The sequence below is a fragment of the Leuresthes tenuis genome, unplaced genomic scaffold (assembly GCF_036924035.1).
Source record: "Leuresthes tenuis unplaced genomic scaffold, fLeuTen1.0.hap1 SCAF_13, whole genome shotgun sequence".
Taxonomy (NCBI): domain Eukaryota; kingdom Metazoa; phylum Chordata; class Actinopteri; order Atheriniformes; family Atherinopsidae; genus Leuresthes; species Leuresthes tenuis.
Window position 1 is genome coordinate 2,314,372 of NW_027325367.1, and position 25,409 is coordinate 2,339,780.

A 25,409-nucleotide genomic window follows, 5' to 3' on the forward strand; every position below is an offset into this window, starting at 1 on the left:
GCAGTCATTTTCATGAGCCGCTATGAATTCTGGGTCGTGAACACAGCTGCTCCAGCCTGGATTGGGAAATTTTCTGGCTGATTTTTACATTTTAAACGTACAATAAGCCACAGATGATAGTTTCACAGGAAGGAATCATTTAAAGTGTGGAAATAAATGGGAGAAATAACAGAACTAAGACTTTGATTTAAATAAAAAACACAGAAAACAGCTTTTTATGTTCATTCTCCTCAGTTTGACCTGAATAAATTGCTTTTTTTTTTTTTTAAATAACCTGGTGTTACACTCATGAAATGACCTTCTGATAACCAGCAAACACACTTAACCTTTTTTACATAAATGCATCAAACCACTTCAAACAAACAATATCTAGCTATAAAGAAAAGATTAGCCTGAATCAATAAACCACCAGCCATGTGACTTCAAACGTGTTCAGAATTAAGAATATTCTGAATAAATGTTGTTTTCTGGGTTGGGACTGAGCTGAAAGGTGATGGCAGTACGACTCGGGATGAATCCACAAGACAATAAATGATTGGGGAGAGTTTTTTTTATGATTAACTGATGAGAGTCTGAGTAAATAAAGCCACAGAGCAGATTTCTGAATGGAAACTCTTCATATATTCAGCGTCTTTTTCACTTTTTCCGCCTTTAAAATGATCATTTTGTGTCACGGCCCCAACATCTTGACACCAAAGCTGAGAACTGCACCCTTTAAGGCGCTGGAGGGCAGCATTTCCAAAGAAATCAACGTGTATTTACGCTCAAAGATAAATCCGTCAGTCCGGAACGTGTCCAGGTGCGAAAAATTACGCGTTGTTGGAGATTTTATTGCTTTTTTAAAGAGAACCTCACAGTGTCACAGTTTCTTTTGGCAAATACCAGGAGTTATCCCCCCCAAAATGTTCTTTTTTCCTGGAGGGGATCTTTTATTTTGTCACAGCGCGTGGAGGGACAACCCTAACCCGGGTCATTTAACACCAGATGAGCCGCACCGCCGCCTAATATCAGCGCTAAATAATGAGAAAACAGCCTTCTCACTGAAAGCCAGGAGAAGACACGCGCACGTGATCCAGGTTAAAACACTGGAGAAGGTGAGCTGGTTTAAATCAGCCCAAAGTGCTGCGCTGCCGGCGGCCTCCAGGGGGCGCCAAAGCGCGTCTCTGGCTCTTTTAGTGTCGCTTTTCTAACGATAAGTTGATGTCAAATTGTGATTAAAACACTTGCCTTTTTGGGGGAAATCATTAAAAACGGTGTTTAGATCATTAGATCCGTCAGATTTGGAGATTTCTGATGCTTATGAACAGACGGTGCTGACGCAGCTTTAATTGATTGATGGCAGTATTCTCGACGCTCTGCTGAATATTATGTTTTGATGGTGATAAAAACAGTTTCGGGACTGAAATAACCCCAGATGCTTGGATTCTTTTACAAACTTTGACAAACGTAGAGGTTACCTGTGAGCTTTTGTCACGAGATTACGTCCACGGACGTGTTTTGGACACATGCTTTGCGGGTGTTTTATATTCCTCCTCCAGATGCGCTTTTCTGTGTATTTTTACACTTTGTATCACACTGCACATGACGTCGTGACTATTCCAAGACTCTTTAGTGGTCTTCGTCACCATAAAGTGAGCTGGGGTCAGCCTTTTGCTACTTTATGGACTCCTGCTGGAACCCCTGACAATCAGAATGATGCATTAAAATGGAAAAGACTGGCTGGGGGTTTATTTTACTACTCTGTGTAATATTTTCCCATTGATTCACGAAATGAAACGGGGGTAAAAGCCTCAGACGGTTCCCCTCCACTGATCCCCTGCTTCCCGAAAAGCAGTTTGTGCGCTGGTGTCTCCGTGAGGCTGAGGCGCACAGAAGCCCTCCATCACCGGAAAGGAATGCAGAAAACTATGTAAAAGTTTCCGAGTGTGTGAGCTTGCGCGCGTGTATCTGTGAGTCTCTCAGCCTTTTCAGAGGTTACGCATCACTTTTGGCCCAGCTGGATGTCGTAAGAGCGCTCGGCGGGGCAGGCAGAGCTGGGAGCAGCCCCCCTGTTAAGTAGCAGATTGTGTGGGGACTCTTCCCACTTGGAAAGAAGTTCGCCGACGCGTCTGGGAATCCAAAACCCGCGGAGCTCTCGGACTTCAACACCAGAACACCTCAGTGTCTCTTTTCTCAGACTGGGGCTCTTCAGCAGAGGCTTAAACCTTTTGAAACCTTTTTTTTTTTTCCTCTAAAGATATTCCGACAGTTTTCGGCATAGGTCAGTGTCGCATTTGATATCTTCCCCTGCCATTTATGCAGATTATTTGAGTAAAATCAAATTTAATGTAGCTTTGATTGTTGATATGCATTGTATCCTGTCATACTTACGATCACTTTTATTCGGATAATTTCAAGAAACGCTCTCTTGGCACCGCGGGTGCGTAATTGCGCACGGCGCCAGGTTTTTATTCTCAATTTTTCTCAACTGTGGAAGTACTTAATCTTCATTAGAGTGGGTATATCTCACCAGTTGGACATATTCAAAGCCTTACTGGATGTTTTTCAGGGCAAATGCAAATAACTTTGAGCTCTAATAGAGAGGGAGGCCAGTCTAAAGCAGAGCGAAATTTGCCTTTTTTGCGCTTTATGCCAACACGTTTCCCATTAAGTCAAATTTAACCAAGTCGTTGTTTTATGCTGTGGAAATATTTCATTTTGACTTTAGATAGGACGTCTGTGATGTAATGATTTCTTGGGTGTTGAAGGAGCCGTTCTTCGAGAGCCAAAATTGTATCTAGGTGGAAAATGCGCTGAAATGTTCTCGTCGTTTTCCGGTGATTTTGAAGTAATCGACAGATTGTGCATGTTTAAAAGATGACTCTTAGATTTTCAAAGCTCTGAGCCTCGTGCTCTGGTTGCACAAAGGTCTTGTGAAGGGCATAGGCAGCAGTGGGGCTGAACGTTTAACCGCCTCCTGCGTTCCTCTCGCAGCTTTCATGCATGTGCTGCTGAGCCAAAGGAGCTGAAGATGAAGAGCAGGTTGTCTCTGGCGGCGGCTGCCCTCCTGGCACTGCTGCTGTCCTCCTCTCAAGCCCAGGAACAAGGTAAAGCCACTCCTCCTCCTCACTTTCATCCATCACATCCTACTTTTAGCTCCTCTCCCATCACTTCTGCCTTCTCTGTTCCTTGTAACGTGTAGCTGCATAACAGTGAATAAAAATGTGACGAAGCTAAAGCAAACTTGTGCTTGTGAATTGATTTGTTTTAGCAGCTTCAGCTAATTGCCCCCCCCAGATAATAGTTTTTCTGTCAGGAATTTACAAGGTCTTGAAGAGAAAAACAGCCTCTTCTTTAAATATGGTTTAGATTTATGGATAGAAGCCTTTCTTCCAGCCAGATGTAGTCCGTAAATCACTTTAAACCCTGAATTCTAACTTGCATGCAGTGAAAATGGTGAATTTTAATGTATATAAAGCCATCTCTGTGAAGAAAGCTCTACTTGCTACTCAGTTTCTGTCTTGTTTGCTTTAAGAGGCGGAAGAGGCAGCATTTTTAGCCTCTATTTGTTTCATATGAGGCTGTAGGATAAGTCGGCAAAAGTCCTTCTCAGTCAGGTGTAGTTTCATCTTTTTTTACACCAGAAGGAGGCGCCGTTGATCAAAGCCTCAGTCTTTTACTGTGGATTAAATTTCTCCTGTTTCAAAAAAAAAAGAGAAAGGAAAAGAAAAAAGGAAAAATACCAGACGGCACGTGGCCAAGTTTCCTCTCTACGTCCCCTCTCCTGACAGAACGGAAAGACAAAATATGATTTTCACATTATTTTCCAGGGGTTTTAGAGGTTAGGAGAGGAGAAAATTGGCTCCTCTGCAGCTCTGGATTCTCTCAGAGTCAAAAAAAGAAGAAGAAGAAGAAGAGGAAAGTGCAGTAAAACAATCTTACTCTGCTCTCCTTCCAGAAGAGAGTCTGACCTCCCGTGACCCTCCATCTTTAGTGTCCCAGCAGGGGCCCTTGCTGGCTTTCCAGGGGTCACGGCACAGTAATGGGGTCACATATATTTAACTGCCTGGAATAGTTTGACATGTTGGGACCAAAGTTGAAGCTCAAACACCTTGATGATAAGAAAAAAACCTACAAACAGGCCGGACTGCGCTCTAAACTGAGAAAAATGTGACGCAGAATGCAGTTTGGAGCCGAGTCCAAAGCTCTAAACTAACGCTGTGCGGCGTGAGTGTGGAATGCGTGTGCGCTTGCGTGCGTTTGCGTGCGTGGACTGATGGTTTCGGGTAGATTTTGGCTGTGATAGACCCGTTTGGAAACAGAAGCAGCGCCCTGCAGCCCTTGAATTGATTGACCAGGTTGGTGGTTCCTCCATTTTTGACGTCCTGTAATCCTTCAGTTAAGTCGCGACCGGGTCTGCGGACCCTGAGTCGCGACTTCACGACGATATTTTACTGTGATACTCTTCACTCCCACTCTAACCGGTTGGCTGGTGGTTTATTGATTCAGGCTAATCTTTCCTTTATAGCTAGATATTCTAATGCTGCTAATGCTAATGAGATAAGATCCTTTATCCTGCATGAAAAGACAAAGTTAGCGTCTTTTTTAGGCTCAGGGTAGTGAAAGTTAGACATAATAAATAATTCATCTTGTTGTTGTCAACAAATCCCACAAAAAGGCCAAAAGCTAAATGTGCAACAACTTATTCCTCAGTGCCGGAGAACCAACTGGTTCTGGTTCGTGTTCTTTCATCATGATAAAGATGGCTTTTAGATTTTATTCAGCTGCTGATTCATCCGCCACTGAAAGTAGTCCCAACTAAAATAACCAGCTGTTTCATGAAATCATGAAATCTATTTAAAAATTAAATATCTGGAACCTTTTTGTGGGATTTGTTGACTCAAAGGAAAGAAAAGTGTCTGTTAATTCGCTTTAATTCATCATGTTTAGGCTGAATAACAACAGAAATTGTACATTTACTTCAGCTGTTATCGTCTTTAAGCTGCAGCTTGTTTAATATTAGGTCATTTCTACTGTTATCAGTGTCTTTAAGATAAGTTTGCATGGTCGAGGAATTGTAGAAAGTCTTTATCAGTTAGATAAAGAACAGTTAGAGTCTCGCTCCCCGCCCCAACCTGAAGAATATCATTTTAAAATATTATAAAAAAGACAACCTGTGGTCCTTTGTGTACATGAAAATCTTTTTTTCCACTCCTCCAAGTTGTTGCCAACAACTTTTCACGTACACATGCATGATCCTCCGTGTCAGTGAGCCCGGTTCTGCTGGTTCTGTCCTTTCGGACCATTGGTTCTTAAACTACTTTTAAGCGGATGGGGAATTTTAAATGACCGCAGATGAAGATTTTAGCGAAGAAGAGAACAAATTGGAAACCTTTGGATTTCGCATCCGAGCAGTTTAAGAACCTCTGGTGCAGATTTTTTGGGGCACACGAGCAGAAAAGATGTGCACGTGTCTCCTGGGACGTTGTGTATTCTTTTATGAGGTTTGCAATGGAGACCGTGAGAGCAATCGTTCAGATCTTCATCCATTGTATAATCGAGACCGGATCTTTTTTTAAAACTCTTTTTTTTCGGGGTCAATTCAACATTTTGAGTTGGATTGAGGTCATGGACGGTCTGCTCCTCAGTCCATGCTGAAGGGAAGCTCTTAATCCCACAGAGTGGCCGGTGTTTTAACCCCATCACCGCTACGGAAGCAGAGAGAGGCCACAAAGATTAAAACGACCTCCAATAATCTCTCTTAACATGCAGAAACTGGCACTGAATTCATGTCATTTGAACTCCTGTCTTTGTGCTAAAAGCTTGTTCAGAATTAACAAAAAGCTACTTTCAGGTGTGAATAATCGGCCCAAACCAAAGACTCCTGTTATTGTGACTCCCTGGTGTTTCCTCTCCTGTCCGTGTTGATGAAAAAGATCACGTGAATCCTCATGATTATTACCACGTTTCATAGATTTCACACATTTTCAAAGTGTGAGACTGTATTAAACAGTAAATTCTTACAATATGAAACGTTTCTTTGTGAGACACGATGAGGAAAAGCCATTTTTGTGCTTTAAAAAGGTTTAAATCCAAAGAGAGGAGTTCAAACACGTGCCCAAAGATAGCATTTTCCAGTTTAAAAGCTTTAAGAGATCAGTGATAAGCTCTTAAAATTCAGTTTGGCTTCAGCTGCTTCCTGATTATAACCAAACTGAGCGAAGTTTTCCATCTTCCTGTGTGTGTAAATGTGAAAAAACGCCTTGTTTGTCTCCATGTGTCGCTACTCGAGCTGCTGACTGTGGCCGTGAGCAACATGAGCTCCAGTGGAGGCCTTTTCTCTTCTTCTCTGCTTCATCTCGGTCCAGAAAAGCTTTCCTCTTGTCTCTGTGGCATGTGTCGTCTGCTCCAACAGTGAACCTGTCTAACTTCCCCCTGGAAGTGTTGACTGTTGGGAAAAGCCTTCCATGTTCAGCATTTAAATACACTTCCTTCTCACAGCCAAAGGGTTTAACTTGTCCATGTTTTCTGTTCGCAGTGGACCCTCCAAAAGATTTGAGATTTAAGATTTTAAATGAAAACACAGTGCAAATGATCTGGAGCAAGCCACAGTCGAGGATAGAAGGCTACAGAATACAAGTGACCTCAGAGACAGGTGAGTCCTCCCCAGAGCTGCAAGTCGTGTCCCGTCCCCGTTCTCATCAGAGCATTTCAGCTCTGGAAACTTTACCGCCACAAAAACAGAAAGATATTACGGCGTGTAATCATCAGCTTTGCTATTACTGTCATAGCAAATGATCGGTGTTGGTTGAGCTCAGGTAACAGCTGCCCAGGTAACAGCTGCTCAGGTAACAGCTGCCCAGGTAACAGCTGAAATGGTTTTTCACAGAGCATTAAAGGTATGTGGCCGCATTCTTCGGCGCGCTTCAAGACAAATCTGCACAAACCTGGTAAAGTTGAGAGTTAAATGAGTTGATCCAGATGCTCTTTGGGACCAGTTCTGTTGAATTAAAATCCCTTAAACTAAGTTTAGGCTTTACATTTGGGTTGGAAAATGCGACGGCTTGTTAAAAAAGTACTTAAATCTTTATTTTTAAGCGTACACAGAGAGCTTGCATGCACAGTTTGTGCAGTTGTGTATCAGACATCCATTTATGCTCAAACTGGGGAACACAAACCTGTTTGAAAGCAGGATGTTTGATGCTGCGTTCAAGTCCCCTGGGGAGAAATCTGACAGGAAAGACACTTAAAACTGCTGTTAAAGGAGTATAATGTGAAGAAGGTGAATTAAAGCTGATTTCTTCCTCCTGACTTTGGCAGAGAGAGGCTTTAATTCACCTTTTCTCAGTCAATATTTAGACTTTTAAAACGACAGGAGGCTTGATGCTGCGTTCAAGTCCCGTGGAGAGAAAACTGACAGGAAAGACACTTAAAACTGCAGTTAAAGGAGTATAATGTGAAGAAGGTGAATTAAAGCTGAGTTCTTCCTTCTGATTTTGGCAGAGAGAGGCTTTAATTCACCTTTTCTCAGTTTGTATTTAGACTTTTAAAACGACAGGAGGCTTGATGCTGCGTTCAAGTCCCCTGGGGAGAAAACCGACAGGAAATACACTTAAAACTGCAGTTAAAGGAGTATAATGTGAAGAAGGTGAATTAAAGCTGACTTCTTCCTCCTGACTTTGGCAGAGAGAGGCTTTAATTCACCTTTTCTCAGTCGGTATTTAGACTTTTAAAACGACAGGAGGCTTGATGCTGCGTTCAAGTCCTGTGGGGAGAAAACTGACAGGAAAGACACTTAAAACTGCTGTTAAAGGAGTATAATTTGAAGAAGGTGAATTAAAGCTGACTTCTTCCTCCTGACTTTGGCAGAGAGAGGCTTTAATTCACCTTTTCTCAGTCGGTATTTAGACTTTTAAAACGACAGGCTTGATGCTGCGTTCAGGTCCCCTGGGGAGAAATCTGACAGGAAAGACACTTAAAACTGCTGTTAAAGGAGTATAATTTGAAGAAGGTGAATTAAAGCTGATTTCTTCCTCCTGACTTTGGCAGAGAGAGGCTTTAATTCACCTTTTCTCAGTCAGTATTTAGACTTTTAAAACGACAGGCTTGATGCTGCGTTCAAGTCCCGTGGGGAGAAAACCGACAGGAAAGACACTTAAAACTGCAGTTAAAGGAGTATAATGTGAAGAAGGTGAATTAAAGCTGAGTTCTTCCTCCTGACTTTGGCAGAGAGAGGCTTTAATTCACCTTTTCTCAGTCGATATTTAGACTTTTAAAACGACAGGAGGTTTGATGCTGCGTTCAAGTCCCCTGGGGAGAAAACCGACAGGAAAGACACTTAAAACTGCAGTTAAAGGAGTATAATTTGAAGGTGAATTAAAGCTGACTTCTTCCTCCTGACTTTGGCAGAGAGAGGCTTTAATTCACCTTTTCTCAGTCGGTATTTAGACTTTTAAAACGACAGGAGGCTTGATGCTGCGTTCAAGTCCTGTGGGGAGAAAACTGACAGGAAAGACACTTAAAACTGCAGTTAAAGGAGTATAATGTGAAGAAGGTGAATTAAAGCTGAGTTCTTCCTCCTGACTTTGGCAGAGAGAGGCTTTAATTCACCTTTTCTCAGTCTGTATTTAGACTTTTAAAACGACAGGAGGTTTGATGCTGCGTTCAAGTCCCCTGGGGAGAAAACCGACAGGAAAGACACTTAAAACTGCAGTTAAAGGAGTATAATTTGAAGAAGGTGAATTAAAGCTGAGTTCTTCCTCCTGATTTTGGCAGAGAGAGGCTTTAATTCACCTTTTCTCAGTCTGTATTTAGACTTTTAAAACGACAGGAGGTTTGATGCTGCGTTCAAGTCCCCTGGGGAGAAAACCGACAGGAAAGACACTTAAAACTGCAGTTAAAGGAGTATAATTTGAAGAAGGTGAATTAAAGCTGAGTTCTTCCTCCTGACTTTGGCAGAGAGAGGCTTTAATTCACCTTTTCTCAGTCGGTATTTAGACTTTTAAAACGACAGGCTTGATGCTGCGTTCAGGTCCCGTGGGGAGAAAACTGACAGGAAAGACACTTAAAACTGCTGTTAAAGGAGTATAATTTGAAGAAGGTGAATTAAAGCTGAGTTCTTCCTCCTGATTTTGGCAGAGAGAGGCTTTAATTCACCTTTTCTCAGTCGGTATTTAGACTTTTAAAACGACAGGAGGCTTGATGCTGCGTTCAAGTCCCGTGGGAAGAAAACTGACAGGAAAGACACTTAAAACTGCAGTTAAAGGAGTATAATTTGAAGAAGGTGAATTAAAGCTGAGTTCTTCCTCCTGACTTTGGCAGAGAGAGGCTTTAATTCACCTTTTCTCAGTCGGTATTTAGACTTTTAAAACGACAGGAGGCTTGATGCTGCGTTCAAGTCCCGTGGGGAGAAATCTGACAGGAAAGACACTTAAAACTGCAGTTAAAGGAGTATAATTTGAAGAAGGTGAATTAAAGCTGACTTCTTCCTCCTGACTTTGGCAGAGAGAGGCTTTAATTCACCTTTTCTCAGTCAATATTTAGACTTTTAAAACGACAGGAGGTTTGATGCTGCGTTCAAGTCCCGTGGGGAGAAAACTGACAGGAAAGACACTTAAAACTGCAGTTAAAGGAGTATAATGTGAAGAAGGTGAATTAAAGCTGAGTTCTTCCTCCTGACTTTGGCAGAGAGAGGCTTTAATTCACCTTTTCTCAGTCGGTATTTAGACTTTTAAAACGACAGGAGGTTTGATGCTGCGTTCAAGTCCCGTGGGGAGAAAACTGACAGGAAAGACACTTAAAACTGCTGTTAAAGGAGTATAGTTTGAAGAAGGGGAAGTAAAGCTGAGTTCTTCCTCCTGACTTTGGCAGAGAGAGGCTTTAATTCACCTTTTCTTTTCTTAAAGCTTATTTTTCTTTGTGCACATGAACAGAAACAATCTTTTTCATTTGTCATTTTATAGTTTATTGGCTGTTTCACACCAGCAGGCTTAAGAAGTTGAGTTTCCCAACATGTGGTAGAACATATGAGACTAATTATTTAAATTAAAACACACTACTTCCCCCATTTAAGTCTTACCAAGTAGTTTAGGTGCCCAAATGGTTTAATGTGCCTCAACCTTAGCAAACGGTGAGCAGAATGAACCAGGAACGGATGAAATGTTACCTGTTAAAATGATGCTAACAGCAGGAAACACTGACAGCAGGTAGATAAAGGTGCAGTCCTGTGAAATGTGTCTCTGTGGCTGCCATCTTGGTCAGAATCATGTTTATTCTGATATATTTAAAGAAGGAAATGTAATGTTAAGGTACTGCAACAAAGTTCATAGAAGAAGAAGAAGAAGAAGAAGAAGACCTTGAAAGTTAGCATATGTAGCATATGTAGCATATGTAGCATATGTAGCTGTAGATAGCTGTTTTAATGTGTAAGAATAAAGAAAAGACCTTAAAGTTTCTAATTGTGGATGCAGACCTGCTTCTGCATCAAACTAACTGACGAGATGCTACTTTATATTGCTATGCTAGCTAATAATTCACATTATTCAGAGCCACGAATGCTGTTGTGTGTTTTCTGAACGTTTACTTTGTGTGTTGCATTAAAAAAGCTGCTTCTTACAACACAGAGACAGTAAAAGTCCCGATAGATACATCAGAAAATCGGCCTGTTTGTCTAAATCTAACAGTTTCTCCATAACTTAACACATAGTTATACCATAAAACAACAAATACATTTTTACACATCTGTTTTTCCAGTTTAAAGTGTGTTTTTAACCCAATAAAAGGCTGATAACACATGTTCTGCAGCTCTGTTCTCAGCAGCTGAATCAGAACAAGATTAAAGGAGAAAAGCAGGTTTTTAAAGAAGCCTTCAGCCCGTCTTTCAGGATTCAGCTAATTAATAAAAGCTTTTAACATTCACTGTTTCTCCTGCTTTAATGAACAGTTAAAAGGTGTTTTTTGTTCATTGAAAGTTTCCATTAAATCAGGTTGTTTTAACGCAGCTCCTCTCATCCTCGGCTTGGAATCAGGCTTTTTCTAAAGCCCTGTTTTGACTCTTGGAGAAATTAAGTCGTGTAATAGTTTCCTAATGGCTTCCCCCTGACTGTGTGCATTCTTCTAGGAGAACCAACAAAAGAATTCTCTGTGCCTCCATCTGTGACTAAAACCTCCATCCCAGACCTGATTCCAGATGTGGATTACGAGGTTACGATAGTTGCGTACGCCGGATCGGTGGAGAGTCTTCCCATCACTGGCCAGATCACGCGTGAGTCCCCCTGAGTGAATCTGCTCGTGTAAATGAACAGAAAACATCCAACCAGAGGTTTTCCTGCAGCTGGTCACCTTTTTTTAGAGGAAAAAACTGCATGAATTACAGGGATAAAGCTCATTTAAACCTGTCTTGTCCATTCTTTTGAAATAAATGGTTAACACAGATAATAATCCCACTTCCTTTTGGATTTAAACTCTATTTCTAAATGATTTTAATGTCTTCTGAACGTTTACTTCTAAGAGTTGAGCTGAGCTGAGAGTATAATTTCATTCTTGATGCTGGAAAAGGAAAAACGGTCTCTAAATGGTCCATTTACTCACAATCAGCCAGTTTTTTTGGTGTGTAGAAGAAGAAAATCAGCGCTCCAAAGCCTGAGAGAAGTAATTTCTATAATTTTAGCAGAAGTACAAAGTCCAGCTGTGAGGTATTACCATTCAGGGAAGTTAATTTGTTTGTTAGATACACGGCTAGACGGTTAATAAAGCAATTCAGGACATTTTAAAATGACTTTAAAAGGTTATTTTGGAATGAAAAGTGTCCCAAACAGCTGGTCAGATGAAAATCCCAAGAACCAGAATTATTAGTATAAAACAGGAGGAATAAATGTCTCTTCCAGAATATTATAAAACATATTTAAGAAGAAGTCCTGGTTAATTTATAGAAAGAACTGGTCTGTTGTGCAGTGGAAGTGTTGAATTTAACGTTTCTGCAGCCTTGGGCTGACTTGTTCCGCTGTAAATGTCTTAAACTGAGCCACATCTCTTTGTTTTCTGCACCTGAATGGTCCAAATGAACTGGTCTGGGTTTTCAAAACCACATTTTTTAAATAGATATAGGTTTTTCATGTCTGCAAAGTGGGATTTGGACCCATATTTCCAGTGTGACTGTGGTCTTCGGTGGTGTAATGACAGAAAATTGGTGTTTTTTGGCACAAAAACACGGTGATCTGAGATCTGAGAAACCCTTCTGGTTATTCCTTTGAAATCTTACAGCTTTGACAGCATCGGCCTGTCAACTTTTGCCCTTTAGCAGCTCATTTTTCATGTTAGTTGCATAAACACGAAGGACAAATAGCTAAAAAAAACGTATTTTTGGACACAGAAGACCTCATTTGATCGATTAATTGATGAAAAACAACAACTGCACGACAGAATGTGTTGTTTTTTTCCTTTATGCACACTTTCAGTGGATTATCTGCTGTAACTTTGACTGTTTTATTGCCTTCCAGTTGAATCAAGTGGCAGCTCAGGAGGAGGCACCAGGAAACCAGCTCCCTCAGATCTAGTCAGTAAGTCCTTATCGGCTTCTAATAAACCTCGATTCGACGGGAAGCTTCACTTCCTGCTCAGAAGTCAGAAGTTTTCAAGTTTTTGTACATTTTGTGTTTAAGTATTCTTCACAAGTCCTGCAGCGAAAGGGAGGCTCCTGCCACACAGCACTCCATTGTATAGCAATAATCAAGATTAGGCCTCCATAAATCTCTAAAGTATTGGATCATCGGCTTGGTTTCTTGCCCGCTAATTATACTTATGGAGAAAGCTGCACATGCTCGATGTTGGTGGGGCTGCTGTTTGAGCTGGGGGGGGGGGGGTTCGAGCTGAGAAAAGCTGAGAGAAGTGGAAACCATTACAGATGCTCGTTTACAAGAGCGCTGTTGCTGCTGCCCTGGCCCCTTTTCTGCAGATGATGACGGCCTTGCGCTAGTTTTTCCTTCTTTTCATGAGAGGAAAATCACAAGGAAGCAAAGAGGCAAGGAGGCAAGGTTCAAGGATTAAAAACCAAGCTGAACCAGCTTAAAACACAGTTAAAAGAATTAAACATAGACATATAATCCCATATAATCACAAAGAGGCAAGGTTCAAGGATTAAAAACCAAACTGAACCAGCTTAAAAGAGTTGATTTAAACTAGAATTAAACGTAGACATATAATCCCATTCTGGGACATAGCGCCCGTACTTTCTTTTTTACATTAATTCATAGTTTTAAAATCACAAGGAAACTCTCAGAAAGCAAAGAGGCAAGGAGGCAAGGATTAAAAACCAAACTGAACCAGCTTAAAACACAGTTAAAAGAATTAAACGTAGATATATAATCCCATATAATCCCATATAATCACAAAGAGGCAAGGTTCAAGGATTAAAAACCAAACTGAACCAGCTTAAAACACAGTTAAAAGAATTAAACGTAGATATATAATCCCATATAATCCCATATAATCGCAAAGAGGCAAGGTTCAAGGATTAAAAACCAAACTGAACCAGCTTAAAACACAGTTAAAAGAATTAAACGTAGACATATAATCCCATTCTGAGACATAGCGCCCGTACTTTCTTTTTTACATTAATTCATAGTTTTAAAACCCTCAAACACCTCGTAGTTCAGCGGGTGTAAACCATGCTGAGACCCTAATAAACCCTGTTATTAGCCTGTTATTAGCCTGTTATTAGCCTGTTATTAGCCTGTTATTAGCCTGTTAGCAGCCTGTTATTAGCCTGTTATTAGCCTGTTAGCAGCCTGTTAGCAGCCTGTTATTAGCCTGTTAGCAGCCTGTTAGCAGCCTGTTATTAGCCTGTTATTAGCCTGTTAGCAGCCTGTTAGCAGCCTGTTATTAGCCTGTTAGCAGCCTGTTAGCAGCCTGTTAGCAGCCTGTTATTAGCCTGTTAGCAGCCTGTTAGCAGCCTGTTAGCAGCCTGTTAGCAGCCTGTTATTAGCCTGTTATTAGCCTGTTATTAGCCTGTTAGCAGCAGCCTCTGCAGCGAGGGCCTCTGGGAGCAGGGCTGATGCACAGCAGAGAGGGAGGAGCCTAAAGGACAGGGTGCTGCCTCAGTTCTGACAGGTTCTGTTAACCTTTTGTTTGCAGAATGTCCTGCAAGCATCATCGCTGATGTGGTTTTCCTGGTGGACGGCTCCTGGAGCGTCGGGAGGCCCAACTTCAAATACATCCGCTCCTTCATCTCAGCGACAGCCGGAGCCTTTCAGATCGGCAAGGACAGAACCCGCGTGAGCGTGGTCCAGTACGGCGATGGCGCCCGAACCGAGTTCAGCCTGAAGGAACACCTGACCCGGCCGGTGCTGCTGAAGGCCATCGGCTCGCTGCCTTACAAAGGAGGCAGCACCATGACAGGTGAAGCTCGACTTTCTACGAGTTTAGATCAGTTTAGAGTCTCAGATTTCATTCCTAAACGAGTTATTCCTCCTTTTCTTGGACTCAGATGGTAAAAAACTGATGTTTTTAACTGAAGGAGCTGCTATCTGCAACTCAAAAACATTTATTTTTTATTTATTTGACCCATTTATGATGGTCAAAGCGCTTCTCTTATGTCATTGGTCCCACTTGTCAAGGGACAAATAAATACCAAACCCACTATTTCAAAGGACTTTATGAAAGAATTAAGTAAATTAGTGATTTTGTCCAAGATTAATAGAAATAATAAGCAAGTTTTTGGGCTTCTTTTGCATTTTAGTTACCTGCCGAGGTGAAGCTCGACTTTTTACGAGTTTAGATTAGTTTAGATTCTCAGATTTCATTCCTAAACGAGTTATTCCTCCTTTTCTTGGGCTCAGATGGTAAAAAACTGATGTTTTTAACTGAAGGAGCTGCTATCTGCAACTCAAAAACATTTATTTTTTATTTATTTGACCCATTCATGATGGTCAAAGTGTTTCTAAAGGGACAAATAAATACCAAACCCATTATTTCAAAGGACTTTATGAAAGAATTAAGTAAATTAGTAATGTTTTTGGGCTTCTTTTGCATTTTAGTCACCTGCCGAGTCATTTTTCTGCTAAAGAAGCCATTTTTTACCACAACCCCGGTGAAGTAAACGCTCTCTCTCGTCTTGATTCAGGCGACGCCCTCAACTACCTCCTGAAAAATGCTTTCTCCGAGGCGGCTGGTGCCAGGAAAGGTTTTCCCAAAGTGCTGGTCATCATCACAGATGGCAAATCTGAGGATCCAGTGGAGACTTACGCCAAGCAGCTCAGGAGCAGAGGGGTGGAGATCTTCGTCCTCGGTACCGGATTACATTCCACATTCTGTGTTTTCCACTTGTATTTAACACTTTTAACAGCTTTGAGGAGAAAACGCTACCTGCTACGGCGTGATTATGGAGCCGGGTTGCATCATTAACATTTCAAGCGAGTGATAGCAAGTTTTATGTGTTTACACGCTGGCTTCACTTCCACTTTCCACTGGCTGAGAGGGAGAAACACCAACCGTTACCGTAGCAACCGTTGTGTAAAGACGGCTTCTTGTTCAATAAATAATATCTCACTTTTTTATAGGCAGTCAAAACATTTCTATCACTGATAGAAAAGTGGGAGAAGTATGTTCCCACTTATAAGATGCATTATTTTCTCATTTTCCCCCACGATTATCAGTCGAAATGTGCTGAAACGAAGTTGTTAAACTCAGATTAGTTCTAAAATCCAAGGAGAGGCAAGAAATAAAGTATTTTAAATGGAGGGAAGTAAAAGAAGAAGAATTGAAACCATTTAAAATGTTTCTATCACTGATAGAAAAGTGGGTGAAGTATGTTCCCACTTATAAGATGCATTATTTTCTCATTTTCCCCCACGATTATCAGTCGAAATGTGCTGAAACGAAGTTGTTAAACTCAGATTAGTTCTAAAATCCAAGGAGAGGAAAGAAATAAAGTATTTTAAATGGAGGGAAGTAAAAGAAGAAGATGTGAAACCATTTAAAACGTTTCTTTTAGCACATTTCAAATGGAAACTAAACAGAAGAAACATTTTTAGCTGCCATCTGAGGGTAAGAAGTTGAGTTTTTTACTTAGTTTTTACCTCTTTCCTTCCTCTGCTGCAGCGAAACTTAAAGTATCTCGATTAAAACGAGACGATCACATGAGAATCTTTATCTATTTTAAAAGGATTTAGCAGAATGATGAAGCTTTTAAACTGAACTTTGAATAAACTCTGATCTATAAAGACTCCTCTAACTGTAAAACTTTCATATTTACGGCTCATGTTGTCAGACTTTCCAGCCAAAGTGGAATAAGCTAATGTGGAAAACAAATGTTCACTTAACTGGGTCATAGATTGCTCTTTTTAACCCAGTATTTACACAAAATACCACTGACTTTACAAGCTCTGAATGCAGTTGTGTTGCTTCAAAGCTCAGACTGTCGTTGACTTTGGCAGGCGGTCGGAAACGCAGCATGTTTCCCATTTCCACCGAGAATCAGACTCCATCTGATATCCTTCTCTTTCTGGTTTAGGCATCCAGCAAGCCGATGAAGCAGAGATGAAGCTAATGGCTTCCACACCTCACAGGAACCACGTCTTTAGCGTGGCCAGCTTCGACACGATTAAGACGGTGCAGAGAGAGCTCATTTCTCAGGTGTGTTCCTCAGTGGATGATCAGCTCAACTCGCTCGTCAGCGGAGAAGAAGGTGAGACTCACACCTTTAATGGCATTAAAACACACAAAACCTGATAAATATCAAGTATTAAGAGGCTATCTGAGTGTTTTCTGCCGTCTTTAATGGAATTAAAACACACAAAACCTGATAAATATTAAGTATTAAGAGGCTATCTGAGCGTTTTCTGCCGTCTTTAATGGAATTAAAACACACAAAACCTGCTAAATATTAAGTATTAAGAGGCTATCTGAGCGTTTTCTGACGTCTTTAATGGAATTAAAACACACAAAACCTGATAAATATTAAGTATTAAGAGGCTATCTGAGCGTTTTCTGCCGTCTTTAATGGAATTAAAACACACAAAACCTGATAAATATTAAGTATTAAGAGGCTATCTGAGCGTTTTCTGACGTCTTTAATGGAATTAAAACACACAAAACCTGATAAATATTAAGTATTAAGAGGCTATCTGAGCATTTTCTGACGTCTTTAATGGAATTAAAACAACACTTTCACACAAAACCTGATAAATATTAAGTATTAAGAGGCTATCTGAGCGTTTTCTGACGTCTTTAATGGAATTAAAACAACACTTTCACACAAAACCTGATAAATATTAAGTATTAAGAGGCTATCTGAGCGTTTTCTGCCGTCTTTAATGGAATTAAAACACACAAAACCTGATAAATATTAAGTATTAAGAGGCTATCTGAGCGTTTTCTGCCGTCTTTAATGGAATTAAAACACACAAAACCTGATAAATATTAAGTATTAAGAGGCTATCTGAGCGTTTTCTGACGTCTTTAATGGAATTAAAACACACAAAACCTGATAAATATTAAGTATTAAGAGGCTATCTGAGCGTTTTCTGCCGTCTTTAATGGAATTAAAACACACAAAACCTGATAAATATTAAGTATTAAGAGGCTATCTGAGCGTTTTCTGCCCGTCTTTAATGGAATTAAAACAACACTTTCACACAAAACCTGATAAATATTAAGTATTAAGAGGCTATCTGAACGTTTTCTGACGTCTTTAATGGCATTAAAACAACACTTTCACACAAAACCTGATAAATATTAAGTATTAAGAGGCTATCTGAGCGTTTTCTGCCGTCTTTAATGGAATTAAAACACACAAAACCTGATAAATATTAAGTATTAAGAGGCTATCTGAGCGTTTTCTGCCGTCTTTAATGGAATTAAAACAACACTTTCACACAAAACCTGATAAATATTAAGTATTAAGAGGCTATCTGAGCGTTTTCTGCCGTCTTTAATGGAATTAAAACAACACTTTCACACAAAACCTGATAAATATTAAGTATTAAGAGGCTATCTGAGCGTTTTCTGCCGTCTTTAATGGAATTAAAACACACAAAACCTGATAAATATTAAGTATTAAGAGGCTATCTGAGCGTTTTCTGTCCGTCTTTAGTGGAATTAAAACACACAAAAGCTGATAAATATTAAGTATTAAGAGGCTATCTGAGCGTTTTCTGCCCGTCTTTAATGGAATTAAAACACACAAAACCTGATAAATATTAAGTATTAAGAGGCTATCTGAGCGTTTTCTGACGTCTTTAATGGCATTAAAACACACAAAACCTGATAAATATTAAGTATTAAGAGGCTATCTGAGCGTTTTCTGACGTCTTTAATGGAATTAAAACAACACTTTCACACAAAACCTGATAAATATTAAGTATTAAGAGGCTATCTGAACGTTTTCTGACGTCTTTAATGGCATTAAAACAACACTTTCACACAAAACCTGATAAATATTAAGTATTAAGAGGCTATCTGAGCGTTTTCTGCCGTCTTTAATGGAATTAAAACACACAAAACCTGATAAATATTAAGTATTAAGAGGCTATCTGAGCGTTTTCTGCCGTCTTTAATGGAATTAAAACAACACTTTCACACAAAACCTGATAAATATTAAGTATTAAGAGGCTATCTGAGCGTTTTCTGCCGTCTTTAATGGAATTAAAACAACACTTTCACACAAAACCTGATAAATATTAAGTATTAAGAGGCTATCTGAGCGTTTTCTGCCGTCTTTAATGGAATTAAAACACACAAAACCTGATAAATATTAAGTATTAAGAGGCTATCTGAGCGTTTTCTGTCCGTCTTTAGTGGAATTAAAACACACAAAACCTGATAAATATTAAGTATTAAGAGGCTATCTGAGCGTTTTCTGCCGTCTTTAATGGAATTAAAACACACAAAACCTGATAAATATTAAAGATTAAGAGGCTATCTGAGCGTTTTCTGCCGTCTTTAATGGAATTAAAACACAGAAAACCTGATAAATATTAAGTATTAAGAGGCTATCTGAGCGTTTTCTGCCGTCTTTAATGGAATTAAAACACACAAAACCTGATAAATATTAAGTATTAAGAGGCTATCTGAGCGTTTTCTGCCGTCTTTAATGGAATTAAAACACACAAAACCTGATAAATATTAAGTATTAAGAGGCTATCTGAGCGTTTTCTGCCGTCTTTAATGGAATTAAAACACACAAAACCTGATAAATATTAAGTATTAAGAGGCTATCTGAGCGTTTTCTGCCGTCTTTAATGGAATTAAAACACACAAAACCTGATAAATATTAAGTATTCAGAGGCTATCTGAGTGTTTTCTGCCGTCTTTAATGGAATTAAAACACACAAAACCTGATAAATATTAAGTATTAAGAGGCTATCTGAGTGTTTTCTGCCGTCTTTAATGGAATTAAAACACACAAAACCTGATAAATATTAAGTATTAAGAGGCTATCTGAGCGTTTTCTGCCGTCTTTAATGGAATTAAAACACACAAAACCTGATAAATATTAAGTATTAAGAGGCTATCTGAGCGTTTTCTGCCGTCTTTAATGGAATTAAAACACACAAAACCTGATAAATATTAAGTATTAAGAGGCTATCTGAGCGTTTTCTGCCGTCTTTAATGGAATTAAAACAACACTTTCACACAAAACCTGATAAATATTAAAGATTAAGAGGCTATCTGAGCGTTTTCTGCCGTCTTTAATGGAATTAAAACACACAAAACCTGATAAATATTAAGTATTAAGAGGCTATCTGAGCGTTTTCTGCCGTCTTTAATGGAATTAAAACAACACTTTCACACAAAACCTGATAAATATTAAGTATTAAGAGGCTATCTGAGCGTTTTCTGCCGTCTTTAATGGAATTAAAACAACACTTTCACACAAAACCTGATAAATATTAAGTATTAAGAGGCTATCTGAGCGTTTTCTGCCTTTCTTTGACAAGTTTGTCTCAGAAACTCTTAGTTTCCTTCAATCTTTATCAGTCAAGAAGTCTTTTACTGCTGAAACCACGACGACTACCCCAATTTCTTTTTAAATACACGATGATATCCATCCATTTTCAGGGGGCTGGAGTCCCCCGACCGCTCAGCCTCACTCTTAGATTTAATCTAGAATCGATAATGAATCGAATTCCGTCTTTTTTTGCAGCCGTCGAGCAGGCCTCCAACCTCAGAGTCCTGGAGGTGGCTTCAAAGTCCATGCGGGTGACCTGGGACTCCTCCATTAGTGAGGTGACAGGATACAAAGTCCAGCTGATTCCCATGATGGCCGGCGCCAAGCGGCAGGATCTGTATGTGGGCGCCACGCAGACCTCGCTGGTGGTCAGAGACCTTTCTCCGGACACAGAGTACCAAGTCGGCGTGTTTGCCCTGAAAGGGCTGACGCCCAGTGAGCCCACCGTGGTCATGCAGAAGACGGAACCCGTGAGGGTCTCATTGGGTGAGAACTCAACTACTCACAGCTATGAGCATCTTCAGCATCCAGCTATGGGCTGGATGGTGTAGTGGTGGGAGACCTGGGTTCAATTCAACTTTATTTATAAAGCGCCAGATTACAACAAATGTCATCTACAGGCACTTAAGTAATAAAGTCCAATTCAAGCCAATTGGAATTCAATTCATTGTAATTATAATCCAATTAATTCATATGGAGCCAATTAAAAAATAATATCCGAGCTAAGGAAACCAACAGATTGGACCGAAACTTGTCTTCAGTCCAATCTCCGGTCCTGAGCCTGAGGGACTGTGGAAAGGAACGACTCCCTTTAACAGGAAGAAACCTCTGGCAGAACCAGAACCAGGAAGAAACCTCTGGAAGAACCAGAACCAGGAAGAAACCTCTGGCAGAACCAGGAAGAAACCTCTGGCAGAACCAGGAAGAAACCTCTGGCAGAACCAGAACCAGGAAGAAACCTCTGACAGAACCAGAACCAGGTAGAAACCTCTGGCAGAACCAGGAAGAAACCTCTGGCAGAACCAGAACCAGGAAGAAGCCTCTGGCAGAACCAGAACCAGGAAGAAACCTCTGGCAGAACCAGGAAGAAACCTCTGGCAGAACCAGAACCAGGTAGAAACCTCTGGCAGAACCAGAACCAGGAAGAAACCTCTGGCAGAACCAGGAAGAAACCTCTGGCAGAACCAGAACCAGGAAGAAACCTCTGGCAGAATCAGAACCAGGAAGGGTGTCCATCCGCCTGGACCAGCTGGGGTTTGAGAAGACAGAAAAGAGGGAAAAGAGGGGGAAAAACACCATAACACCATTCAAAGGATACCTGCTGGAACAGGGAAACACAAGTTAATAACCACAATAATGTCACATGGACATAAAATCAATTGTGAAATTAAACAGGAGGAAAAAGAGAGCAAAGTGAGGAAAGGTGAGACAGATGAGCTCCTCCAGCAGGCTGGGCCTATAGCAGCTTAATTATGGGATGTTTTTTATTTATTTTTGTTATTTTGATTTTTATATTTTATCCAAAGAGACTTACAAATGAAGATATAACAGCTCTACAAAAAGCTAACAATAAGCTACATAGAATAGAATAGATAGTTAGTTTGTGGTTCTTTGAGATAAATCCACTCAGATGAACAGCTTTGAATGTATTTAAAGTATTTTTTGAACCACCTTCCTGTGGGAGACCTGGGTTCAAATCCCCTGCATGAAAGGTATTACCTCCAGTAGGGGTCCTTAGGCAAGGCCCCCTTACCCTATCTGCTTTGGATAAAAGCGTATCCTAAATGCATAAAAACATAAATATAAACGCATCTTTCAGGCTTTTCTTGTCAGTGAGAAGCTGTTAAACAACAGAGGTTATCTTAGAAGCTGCTACAGCTTCAGATATCTTTAGAGTCCAGATTCTTTGGAAGAAAAGCAAGAACGACCACCTTTGGCATGGGTTTGACTTCACTAACTGGCTCCATTTCAGTTTGTGGTTGATAGTTTCTGTATTTATCAGACGCTTTTATCCAAAGCGACTTACAAATGAAGATATAACAGCTTTATAAAAAGCTAACAATAAGCTACATAGAATAGAATAGATAGATAGTTTGTGGTTCTTTGAGATAAATCCACTCAGATGAACAGCTTTGAATGTATTTAAAGTCTTTTTTGAACCACCTTCCTGTGTTTTTTCCACCTAGAGTGCTCTCTCGGGGTGGATGTCCAGGCTGACGTCGTGCTCCTGGTTGATGGATCCTACAGCATCGGCATAACAAACTTTGCCAAAGTAAGAGCTTTCCTCGAGGTTCTGGTGAACACTTTTGACATCGGACCGGACAAGGTTCAGATCAGCTTAGTCCAGTACAGCAAGGAGCCCTACCCCGAGTTCTACCTGAATACTCACCACGACCTGAACGCCGTGGTCAAAGCTGTGAGGACTTTCCCGTATCGCGGTGGCTCCACCAACACCGGCAAGGCCATGACTTACGTGAAGGAGAGGATTTTCCAGACCAACAAGGGCGCTCGATTGAACGTTCCCCGCGTGACGATCCTCATCACGGATGGGAAGTCGTCCGATGCCTTCAAGGACCCGGCGACCAAGCTGAGAGACGCCGACGTGGAGATCTTCGCGGTGGGCGTTAAAGACGCCGTGCGGTCCGAGCTCGACGCCATTGCCAGCGCCCCTGCAGAGACTCACGTATATACGGTGGATGACTTTGATGCCTTTCAGAGGATATCCAAGCAGCTCACACAGTCCATCTGCCTGAGGATCGAGGCGGAGCTTCGCACCATCTACCAGAGACGTGAGTGTTGTTGCTGCTCCTCTATGCTGATGACACTGTGCTGTGTGAGTGATCAGCTGTTATTTTAAGGTCTGGTTCTTCTCGATTTATCTTAATATCTTCTGAAATAAGTCAAAACTCCCTTAAAAGTCCTCACTTTTCTGCTTCAAACTTCTCCTCATTGTTCTCACCAAAATCACTGTTCGATTCCCACGTTTTACACCGAATTAGCTAAAGGACAATGCTGATACCAGTTTATGCCAGCAGGGGGCAGTGTTGTGCCATTTACTGGGATTTAACCTGAACTTCAACTCGCTATAAAAGACAATTAATCCGACTTTACTGACAGTAATAAATCACCTAATATTTTAAACCTAAACTTAAGCTTAGGATAGAAGCTTTGCATATATATGATGTGATTCTGGGTCTCGCTTCTTTCTCAACTATAAAAGCAAGGAAGAAAAACAAAAAAACAGCAATAAGAACATAAAAGTGAAACCGTTAAAGCACCAAAGATGAAAAGCTGCTGCAGGACAGGAGCAGATATGAGAAAAAATCTAACTTTTTCGCCCAGGCATCATCCCTCCTGCTTCTTCTTAATATCAGCAACTTTTGGGACGTCTTATTAGCGTAATGTTGGATCTGTCCATCAGTTGGATTCGTGCTGCGGCTGTTTTTCATGTTTATCTGTTGAGCCAACGGTAAACGGACTCTGTTGAGGCTCTGTTGGCCTCGAGAGGACAGAAACACCATCTACCAGAGACCTGAGTGTTGTTGCTGCTCCTCTATGCTGATGACACTGTGCTGTGTGAGTGATCAGCTGTTATTTTAAGGTCTGGTTCTTCTCGATTTATCTTAATATCTTCTGAAATAAGTTAAAACTCCCTTAAAAGTCCAACCACATCCTCACTTTTCTGCTCCAAACTTCTCCTCATTGTTGGCAGCTTAGTGACTTTGTCCACATTTTGTTTCCAAAAAGCAGCTAAATTAGCGTTAAATATCGACCTTCTTCTCAAATGCTTTCACAGCCTGACCAAACAAATCTTGTGCTGTGGGACGTTTTAATTATCAGTTCCTTTTGGCAGCTGTTTATCTTTTAATTTAAGTTGAAAATCATATATTTGAGGCTGTGTTGGCCTCGAGAGGACAGAAACACCATCTACCAGAGACCTGAGTGTTGTTGCTGCTCCTCTATGCTGATGACACTGTGCTGTGTGAGTGATCAGCTGTTATTTCAAGGTCTGGTTCTTCTCGATTTATCTTAATTTCTTCTGAAATAAGTCAAAACTCCCTTAAAAGTCCAACCGCATCCTCACTTTTCTGCTTCAAACTTCTCCTCATTGTTCTCACCAAAATCACTGTTCGATTCCCACGTTTTACACCGATTTAGCTAAAGGAGCTAAATACCAGTTTATGCCAGCAGGGGGCAGTGTTGTGCCATTTACTGGGATTTAACCTGAACTAAAAGACTATTAATCCGACTTTACTGACAGTAATAAATCACCTAATATTTTAAACCTAAACTTGAGCTTAGGATAGAAGCTTTGCAGATATATGATGTGATTCTGGGTCTCGCTTCTTTCTCAACTATAAAAGCAAGGAAGAAAAACAAAAAAACAGCAATAAGAACATAAAAGTGAAACCGTTAAAGCACCAAAGATGAAAAGCTGCTGCAGGACAGAAGCAGATATGAGAAAAAATCTAACTTTTTCGCCCAGGCATCATCACTCCTGCTTCTTCTTAATATCAGCAACTTTTGGGACGTCTTATTAGCGTAATGTTGGATCTGTCCATCAGTTGGATTCGTGCTGCGGCTGTTTTTCATGTTTATCTGTTGAGCCAATGGTAAACGGACTCTGTTGAGGCTCCGTTGGCCTCGAGAGGACAGAAACACCATCTACCAGAGACCTGAGTGTTGTTGCTGCTCCTCTATGCTGATGACACTGTGCTGTGTGAGTGATCAGCTGTTATTTTAAGGTCTGGTTCTTCTCGATTTATCTTAATATCTTCTGAAATAAGTCAAAACTCCCTTAAAAGTCCAACCGCATCCTCACTTTTCTGCTTCAAACTTCTCCTCATTGTTCTCACCAAAAATCACTGTTCGATTCCCACGTTTTACACCGAATTAGCTAAAGGACAATGCGGATACCAGTTTATGCCAGCAGGGGGCAGTGTTGTGCCATTTACTGGGATTTAACCTGAACTAAAAGACTATTAATCCGACTTTACTGACAGTAATAAATCACCTAATATTTTAAACCTAAACTTAAGCTTAGGATAGAAGCTTTGCATATATATGATGTGATTCTGGGTCTCGCTTCTTTCTCAACTATAAAAGCAAGGAAGAAAAACAAAAAAACAGCAATAAGAACATAAAAGTGAAACCGTTAAAGCACCAAAGATGAAAAGCTGCTGCAGGACAGGAGCAGATATGAGAAAAAATCTAACTTTTTCGCCCAGGCATCATCCCTCCTGCTTCTTCTTGACATCAGCAACTTTTGGGACGTCTTATTAGCGTAATGTTGGAGCTGTCCATCAGTTGGATTCGTGCTGCGGCTGTTTTTCATGTTTATCTGTTGAGCCAACGGTAAACGGACTCTGTTGAGGCTCTGTTGGCCTCGAGAGGACAGAAACACCATCTACCAGAGACCTGAGTGTTGTTGCTGCTCCTCTATGCTGATGACACTGTGCTGTGTGAGTGACCAGCTGTTATTTTA

General features: G+C 40.6%; 1 protein-coding gene across 2 annotated transcripts in view; it reads left to right on the forward strand.

The window, feature by feature from the left end:
• Positions 1–1,981: 1,981 nt before the first annotated feature.
• The window catches only part of col12a1b (collagen, type XII, alpha 1b), a 181,546-nt gene continuing 158,118 nt past the window's right edge, over positions 1,982–25,409 (forward strand). Inside the window, exons 1-10 of one of the 2 annotated variants that reach the window (XM_072362915.1) lie at positions 1,982–2,260; positions 2,974–3,086; positions 6,518–6,634; positions 11,099–11,242; positions 12,477–12,536; positions 14,110–14,373; positions 15,098–15,262; positions 16,487–16,660; positions 20,120–20,410; positions 22,111–22,713. In XM_072362915.1, the coding sequence (XP_072219016.1) occupies positions 3,011–3,086; positions 6,518–6,634; positions 11,099–11,242; positions 12,477–12,536; positions 14,110–14,373; positions 15,098–15,262; positions 16,487–16,660; positions 20,120–20,410; positions 22,111–22,713 (1,894 nt within the window). In that variant the 5' untranslated portion in view covers positions 1,982–2,260; positions 2,974–3,010. The remainder of the gene's footprint in view (positions 2,261–2,973; positions 3,087–6,517; positions 6,635–11,098; positions 11,243–12,476; positions 12,537–14,109; positions 14,374–15,097; positions 15,263–16,486; positions 16,661–20,119; positions 20,411–22,110; positions 22,714–25,409) is intronic. The other variant, XM_072362916.1, reaches the window with a different exon arrangement.